This window comes from Rhinolophus sinicus, linkage group LG15, assembly GCF_036562045.2.
Source record: "Rhinolophus sinicus isolate RSC01 linkage group LG15, ASM3656204v1, whole genome shotgun sequence".
In the NCBI taxonomy this organism is placed as follows: Eukaryota; Metazoa; Chordata; class Mammalia; order Chiroptera; family Rhinolophidae; genus Rhinolophus; species Rhinolophus sinicus.
In genome coordinates this window covers 39,236,526-39,244,254 of record NC_133764.1, presented here as the reverse complement: position 1 = coordinate 39,244,254, position 7,729 = coordinate 39,236,526, and the positions used below count along the sequence as shown (strand labels likewise).

General features: G+C 59.1%; 1 protein-coding gene across 1 annotated transcript; it reads left to right on the top strand.

The window, feature by feature from the left end:
• Positions 1-6,643, top strand: LOC141568785 (uncharacterized). The gene is made up of 4 exons (XM_074319368.1): positions 1-47; positions 359-446; positions 1,103-1,418; positions 1,964-6,643. Exons 1-4 carry the CDS (start codon positions 1-3, stop codon positions 2,587-2,589), a joined length of 1,077 nt encoding a protein of 358 aa, XP_074175469.1. The 3' UTR covers positions 2,590-6,643.
• The last annotated feature ends 1,086 nt before the right edge of the window (positions 6,644-7,729 follow it).

Below are 7,729 nucleotides of genomic sequence, written 5' to 3'. Positions count from 1 at the left end.
ATGGCGGACCTGGGTCTCCACCGGCACAGCTCATGCCGTGACCCCGGGTAGGTCACATAACTGTCTGGAGTCTGTGTCTGCTCCTTCCTTCTTCCCCGATGTTGGGCCTCAGTTTCCCCATTTAGAATGGCAATGCAGACCTCACAGTGTTGGAAGGTGTGGGGCCTGGCATTGTGTGTGTGTGTGTGGGGGGGGGTGCTCAGGAAGGAGTATTCTGGCTCCGAGCAGGGATGCAGTGGGGACCAGGGTGGCCTTGAGAGGAAAGGCCCAGATGGGGTGACAGCGGGCCGGTAGGTGCCCAAGGCCACAGTGAGGGCCTGAGGGCCAGCCCCGGCTCCTCTGGCATGCCCCTTTGCAGCCCAGCTTTGGAACAAGTGGCTGGATGCTTCTGGTCCTGGCTGGCCTTGCAGGCGATCCATCAGCTGGGCGGTGACTGCCCGGAGCCGGCGAGTGGCCATAAATGCACCCAGCCCCCCCTTTGCAAGTGGCCCAGGTTTTATGTTGTAGGAACACTGTGGGGCGTCTCAAACACACCGCTAATGACGGGCATCATGAAGCAATAAATGTGATGGGGCTGGTGGGAGGGGGCTGGTGGGAGGGGGCTGGCAGGAAGGGGGGCGCCAGTCCCCGGCCTCCCTGGCAGTGGCGGCAGGAGCTCTCCCAGAATTGATTAGTCTTGGACGTGCTGACCTTTTTGTTCTTGAAAAATTGCTTTTGAGCAGCTGAGGCAATAAAAGTAAATTGATTCAGAGAGAACGAGGATGAAATTTGCGTTAGGCGGGGAGTTGCTGATAAATGTGACATCAGCACCCTGCCCCCCCAATCCCAACCCCTGGGCAGCAGGCAGGTGAGACCGGAGAAGGCAGGGCAGGGCAGGGCCTGGAGGGAGAGTGGCAGGCCGGGCACAGTCAGCAGGGCTTCACCAAAGATTCACAGCAGAGAAAGGAAACTGATAGTGAAAAGGGAGGGACGGAGACAAAAAAAAAAAATGAAGTGGGAGTGGTGGGGGGGGAGGCCAAAAAGAGGAAAACACCGAGGGGAAAGCCAGGGGGGTGCAGGCTCAACCAGAGGAAGGGCTCTAAGACCCTGGAGGGTCCCAAAGAGAGGAGCGAGGGGACGAGGTCAGCGCCTGTGGAGGCGCTCCTGGACACCAAACGTGCCTGACCATCTCATTTACTCCCCCAAAGCCTTGTTTTTGTCCCCGTTTCATAGACTGAGGAAACTGAGGCCCAGGAAGAGGAAGTCACCTGTTCACCGTCACCCAGCTGGGAGGCATCAAGCCCCTGACCCGTCTGAGGCCAGGTGGGGACCCTGGCGGGTGGACCCTTTAGAGTGTCACTGTCAGCACCCGCCGAACACTGAGCCGAACAAGCCCCACAGACCTGAGGCGGGGAGAGCGTCCTCACTGTCCACAGGAGGTAAGCGCGCGGTCCCAGGCTGCCAAGCATCACGTGGCGCTGGCACTTGGCCACCCTGCAGTGTCAGCCTGTGCGGCCCTCTCACCACCCATGGGGGCCCTTGGGGAAGTGATAGGGCCAGGTCTGTGGGGGCAGGAGCTGTGTCCCAGGTACCCACACTGCTGGCCCAGGAGAGGGGCTAAGTCGTGTTGCAGCTGTGCAGCCACCCAAATCCCCTGGTACCTGAGCCCCGCACAGGCTGTCTCCTAGTTCAGGGACCACCTTCCTGGACTTGGGTCTGGGGTTCCAGGTGTGGAATCCTGTGACTTTTGGGTTGGAGTGTGTGGCCTCAAGTGGTGAGTAAACACCAAATCAGGGGGTGCAGAAGGGGCCGACGTCACCCTAAAATGCAGGCACCCCAAGAGGATAACCCCAAACCCAGTCCAAGCTCTGTGGGTGATCCTAGGGGGCCCCCAGTACCTGCTGCTGACCTCTGCCCCTAGTTCTGAGCTGTACATCACCTGAGATCCGAGATCCCACCCCTTAACACAGCCCCCCACCCACAGGCACTGCACCCTGCTGGCCCACCAGGAGCCTGTCCTTGTTGCTTGGGACTCACCAAGTGCTCACACCTACGGCCCCCTTGCTCCTCGCCCAACCTTGGGAGAAGGCTGGAGGCCTTGCTGCCTCTGTTTCTCAGGGAGGTAAGGGGCTTGCCAGGGTTCAGCGAGGGTTTCGGACGCCCCTCGGTGCCAGGACATGGCCGCCCGGGTGGCCCAGCCCCAGGAGCAGCTCCAGGGATGGGTGGACAGGTCTCTCCTCTCTCCCCCCCACCCAATCTGCATCCCTGGCGTGGCGGCAGGTAGGGACTGCACCGAGCTGCTGCAGGGCGTCCCCTCCTCCCCCTCCTCCCGGGACTCCCCGGGGGGCACGGTGGGTTGCCGGGCGACTGCGCGGTTGCCTGTGGAGACGATCACGCACACGCCCACTGAGCGTCAGACCCAGGCAGTGGGGCCCGGGTGCCTGCGCTGCTGGGCGCAAGACCGAGGCTCCTCGAACCCTCCTGGCTCAGGGCGACCCCTTTCCCCCCATTCCACAGTCGGCGGCAGCAGGATTTCGGAACGCCCAGCCCTCCCGCGACGCCTGCCTGCCGGGGTGCGGACCCTCCCCACAGCCACAGACACTGCGCTGAAGGCGTCGTGACTCCGCACTTCCCACCCTCTGCCATCCTCCTTGGCCGTGTGCCTGCGGGGATCCCAGGAGGATGAAGAGGGAAATTTTTCGCGGGAGAGAGGTTGTTTCCTTACAGGGAAACGGAGGCTCTGCGTGGTTCGGTAACCGCTGGCCGCAGAGCTGGGATTCCAAGGAGCTGGTTTGGGCGGCTCCTCACACTGATTAGCTGGGTGAGTGGCCGTGGGCAGCCGCACCTCTCTGGCTGCCTTCTCCCCGCTGTAAAGAGAGGCGGTTTCTGGATCTGGGAACAGCACCTGGGGTGCAGGCCTGGGCCTGGCGCAGGGCGGGAAAGCCACTGCTTGGCCCCTCCTCGCCTCGGGGAGCCGTCCTGGTACTGCCCCTCCACGAACAAGGTCTGGTCTGGCCTGGTGCTGGGGCAGGGTGTGCAGAGGTCAGCCTAGGAGAGGACTGTGTAGGCAGCGTTCTTGGGACTGACAGCCAGGTGCAGCCTGGTGGTTCCCCTGGGCCCAGGCTGTTTCATTTCCCCTGGGACATGGGGGCAGCTGGGAAGGGAGGAACCCAGGAATCCTGTGTCCCTAGTCTCCAGGATGGTGAGCTCTTAGAACAGGGAACCCAACCAGCCACCTGCTGGAGCTGAGACTGGGGAATTTGCTGAGGTCACATTTGCCCACCTAGCCCTTTCCCCCCACCCCAAGACAGGCCTGGGGTAGCTGGCAGAGGCTGCCATGGGAAGGCCCCTCTCCTGGCTTGACTGGTGGTCCCAGCCTGCGGCGTCCACCCTTAGCGTCCACAGCCAGATCCTTGCATGGGTGTTTCTGCCAGACTCCAGGAATGCCAGGCCCACAAATATGAGAGAAGGCCCACCAAGCATGGAGCCTGTGGGCGTTCATTCACCAACGATTCATTCAGCAACCTCTGGGCGGCTCAGTACTGTTGTGACAAAACACAAATTCCTCTCAAGTATCATGGAATTCAGAGTCAGGCCATGATCAGGTGCTGAGAGCGCTACTGCCATGGCGAACAGGTTCTATGACTTAAAAGGGCCCCTCCTGGAAACAATGGGCCACCTCTGATCGAGGTAATGTGCCCACCACCTGCATTGTGTCTCTCCCCAACACCCATGCTTGGTGGGCGAGGACAGCCTTCCCTGTGGGGCCACCCTGACTCATCCTGGTGGTGACCCATGAGTCATCCCCTCACCAGTCCTGGCTGGGCTGGACCCTGAGCACATGACGGAGAGCAAGGCTTTAGCCACACTGTGGGGCAGATGGGAGGGGGAGGGGGCCCTGGAAACACTATGGAGAAGTGGAGTGTTTTGACGGGGCAGAAGGAAACAGGATTTCTGAAGTGGAGGGTTAGGATAGATTCACGGGAAGGGCTGGCAGGAGCAGCTGGAAGAGCTCAGGGGTGCCTGGGAAAGGCAGGCAGCAACCCAGGCCTGGTCTTGGGCCCTGTGAAGATGGCACTGTCAGTTCATCCCTCCCTGCCCCCCACACCACACATACATGCATGCCAGACCACCTTGACCTGCCTGGACGCAGGACGGCAGACCCGCTTCACAACCACCTTGGGCACAGCAGAGGTAGGAACACAAAGGTGAGACACAAAGGCAATGGTGACATGCCAGAGGGGTTGGTTGGCACCTTCAGAGAGGAGACAGTGCACATCTATGGATGGTGCCTGGTGTAGGAGGGTGTGTGTATAGGTGTGCTGTCCGCAGGCAGGCACTGGACATGGTGTTCAGGTACACACACACACACACACACACACTCGGCAGCATCAGGGCAAATGCCTTTCCACGGTGGGTTGGTGACACCCTGAGCACTTTGCAAGGGAAAGGACTTTCCAGGGACCCTGAGCAGTGTCCAGTGAAGAGGCAGGTACTCCCTGCCCTGTGGCCAGAACTGGCCCCCTTGCCCTGATCTGCAGGAAGGAAGTTGACACAGAACCCCAAAGGGCTCAGCTTCAAGTCCCCCAAAAGCCAGCACTTTGGGGAGATTCTCAGTGGCTTTCGGGCTCGGCCATGCCTGAGAATATTTTGAGAACCATTTTTGGAATCAGCTGACGACACGTGAAAAGCCCCCTCCCATGGCTTTGTAGCTTCATTCAGCCTTCATCCTGAAGGAGCACGTCTTGACTGTACAGCACGTTTCCTTCCCAGCGGGATGGCCCACCTGCCCCACCTGCCCCACCTGATCTGGGCCGCTCCTTCCGACAATCACCGCCATCTTCAGCGAATGAAGATTTCCAGCCAGAAAGGATTTCCCAGAGGCACTGGCCTGGTTCTGGAGGAGGAGCCCCAGACCCACCCAAGAATGGGCAGTGTGTGGCACCGTGCCTGTCAGAGAGCCTGGTCTGTGTGTTGTCATCCCCCCGTCTGGACAGACACTGAAGGCACCGGGGGTACCTGTGTAAGCCAAGGAGGTGGCCCTGTTGTCTGGAGCAGAGTGAGTGACGCACACTCTCCCAGTGGGTAACATGCTATGTGCAAAGACCTCACATTTTACAATCCCACCTGAGACCTTCAGTGGGGATGGGGGGGGTGTCCTCCTCAAGCAGAGGAATGCTTGAGACCACTGAAATACCCAGCAAGGAAACAGTGTATAAGGTCCCCAAAGACCTTGGTGTGATTCCATTTGTATGAAACATCCAGAAGAGGCAAATCTAGAGACAGAAAGATTAGTGCTTGTCTAGGGCTGGGGGGAGGACAGGAGATGGAAGTGACGGCTGGGGCATGGGGTTTGTCAGGGCAACTAAAGTGCTGGGCTAGACTATGGTGTTGGTTGCACAACTCTGCAAATTTACTAAAACCATTGCATTTCACACTTTCAATGGAGAATTTAAGGTATTAGTTATATCACAATAAAGCTGTTCAAGATTTTAAGTCTCCTGGGGAAATGTTCCTGGTGGTATTATCCACTATTCACATCTGAATTCATCTTTATATGATAATATGTGCACAGGTGTAGTGAGCAGACCGGAAGGAAATACAGTGAAATATTAGCAGCGGCTTTGTCTGGGTAAAGGAATCAGAGAAGGTTTTATTTCTCACGTGCAAACAGCCAGGGGGCAGGATCTGGCTAGAGTTGGGGTGATGGTGAGGCCCCACCATGGAGCCCTTGGACCAGCCCATCCCTGCCCGAGGTGGCCCTGTGACTCACCAGCGGAGACGTGGAGAGTGGAGAAGTCATGCATCAGGCAGCCAGGGGTCAGCTCCTCCCTGGGGAGGGAATGCTGCAGGGCCGGCGGGCCGGCAGGTGAAGCAGGCACAGTGGGCATGGTGGGCGTGGTGGGCAGGCTGGCCTAACACTCTGGCAGTGAGCTTCACTGGTTCCCCTCAGGAGAGGTCGGAGAGGTCAGGTGGTAGTTAGTAATTACCCCACCAGGTGGGCGGGAGGGCATCTTCCTTCATTGCCGAGGAGAGAGGTCATCGCTGGTACTGGGGCCTGCCCTAGTGGCATTATCTAACAGCCTAGCTGGTAGGGTTGCTCATGACCCTCCAGGATGGGTCAGGCAGTAGGAGTGGTCCAGGAGGGAGCCGGCCAGGGGGCCAGCATGGGGGTCCGGGCCTATCTCTCACTCCAGACCCCCAGCAAACCCTCAGCCCCCAACTGTGTTTTGTTTTTTTTTAACGGGACTTTATTGGGGAACAGTGTATACTTTCTGGGACTTTTCCAAGTCAAGACGTTGTCCTCTCAATCTTAATTGTAGAGGGCGCAGCTCAGCTGCAGATCCAGTTGCAGTTGTTAGTTGCAGGGCACGAGTTGCAGGGGGCACAACCCACCATCCCTTGTGGGAGTCGAACCGGCAACCTTGTGGTTGAGAGCCCACGCTCCAACAAACTGAGCCATCTGGCCACCCGGGAGCTGAGCAGCAGCTCATTGACTTCATTCTAGTTGCGGAGGGCGGAGCTCACTGGCCCATGTGAGAATCGAACCTGCAGCCCCGTTTCCCAGAGCTCGTGCTCTAACCAACTGAGTCACCTGTCCACCCCTGCCCCGAGTCTGTTTTGAGCAGCCATATCCCGGTGCTTTGCAAAGGAGCTGGCTCACTAAATAATGGTGTCTGAATGGACGGAGGGATGAAGTGGAACAGTGGTCCTGCCTGTCACCTCCGGGCTGGGGGAGGTGCACTTGGCCTTGTGGGGGGGGTGCCAAGGAAGCAGGGTCTGGGAAATGGCCTGCATGAACCACTTGGTTATTCCTGGCCATGGAGGACATGTGAGGCCGAGTGAGGAGGCTGCCTGGCCACCTGCGGGCTTAGCGAGGCTGCAGCCAGGGAGCTCAGCCCTGAGTGAAGAGCGGGGGAGGGGTGTATCTGGGGCCTGGAGGGGAGGTTTTCAGCGGCAGTGGGGTGGGCTGGGGAGTCAGGAGCTTGGTGTCCTGGATGCAGTGCCTCCAGGACAGGGGTCTGGGTCAGCCTGGCTGCTCTGGGAGCTCCCCGACCCTCAATCAAGGGGGTCAGTGTCCAAATCAGGGCCTGAGTCCTGCCAACTGGGGTGTAAAAGCTGGTGTCTTGGTCTGCTCAGCGCCGTGCAGCTGGTCGGTGAGCTCTTCCTCAGGCCCCGACTGGCTCAGGGGACAGGGATGTGACCAGCAATAAGGGTCCACAATTAGCCTCCCTCCGCTCCCCTGCCACTGGCCTGGTGGGTGCGTGGGGGAAGGGCAGCCTGGGGGCCCTGCCGCCTCCCAGCCCAGGGGAGCCCAGGAGATCATAGGCACAGCCAGCTTCCAGCCGAAGGAAAGCTCACAGAGAGGCCAGTCACGGGCTCAGCTCAGCACAGAGAGGCCACTGGAGGTAGTGACAGATGCCAGAAGCCCGGGTTCACAGCCCTGCTCTGCCTCTTTCCAGCTGTGTGATGTCAGGCAAGTTAGCTGACCCCTCTGAGCTGTGGTCTCCCTCACTGTACACAGAGGTAAAAAATACTGGATCCCAGAGTCCATGCAGGGCTCGGTGCAATAGAAAAACATGCAAAGTGCTTGGCGTGCAGCCTGCGTGTAAAAAGGGATGGCTGTGACTATCCATTAGGAACAGAATTGATCTTAACGTCATCGTGATTCTTACTGTCCAGTCGTCATACCTCTGATCCCAAGACAAGATCTGTCCCCAGGACACAGGCCTCAGATGTTCAGCCTCCT

Bases quoted from the DNA above. Each gene is read 5' to 3' on its own strand.
- LOC141568785 (XM_074319368.1), top strand. From the start codon at position 1: ATGGCGGACCTGGGTCTCCACCGGCACAGCTCATGCCGTGACCCCGG. The intron at 48-358 runs GTAGGTCACATA...GCCCCTTTGCAG, and splicing joins AGCTCATGCCGTGACCCCGG to CCCAGCTTTGGAACAAGTGG. The intron at 447-1,102 runs GCGAGTGGCCAT...AGGGTCCCAAAG, and splicing joins GCGGTGACTGCCCGGAGCCG to AGAGGAGCGAGGGGACGAGG.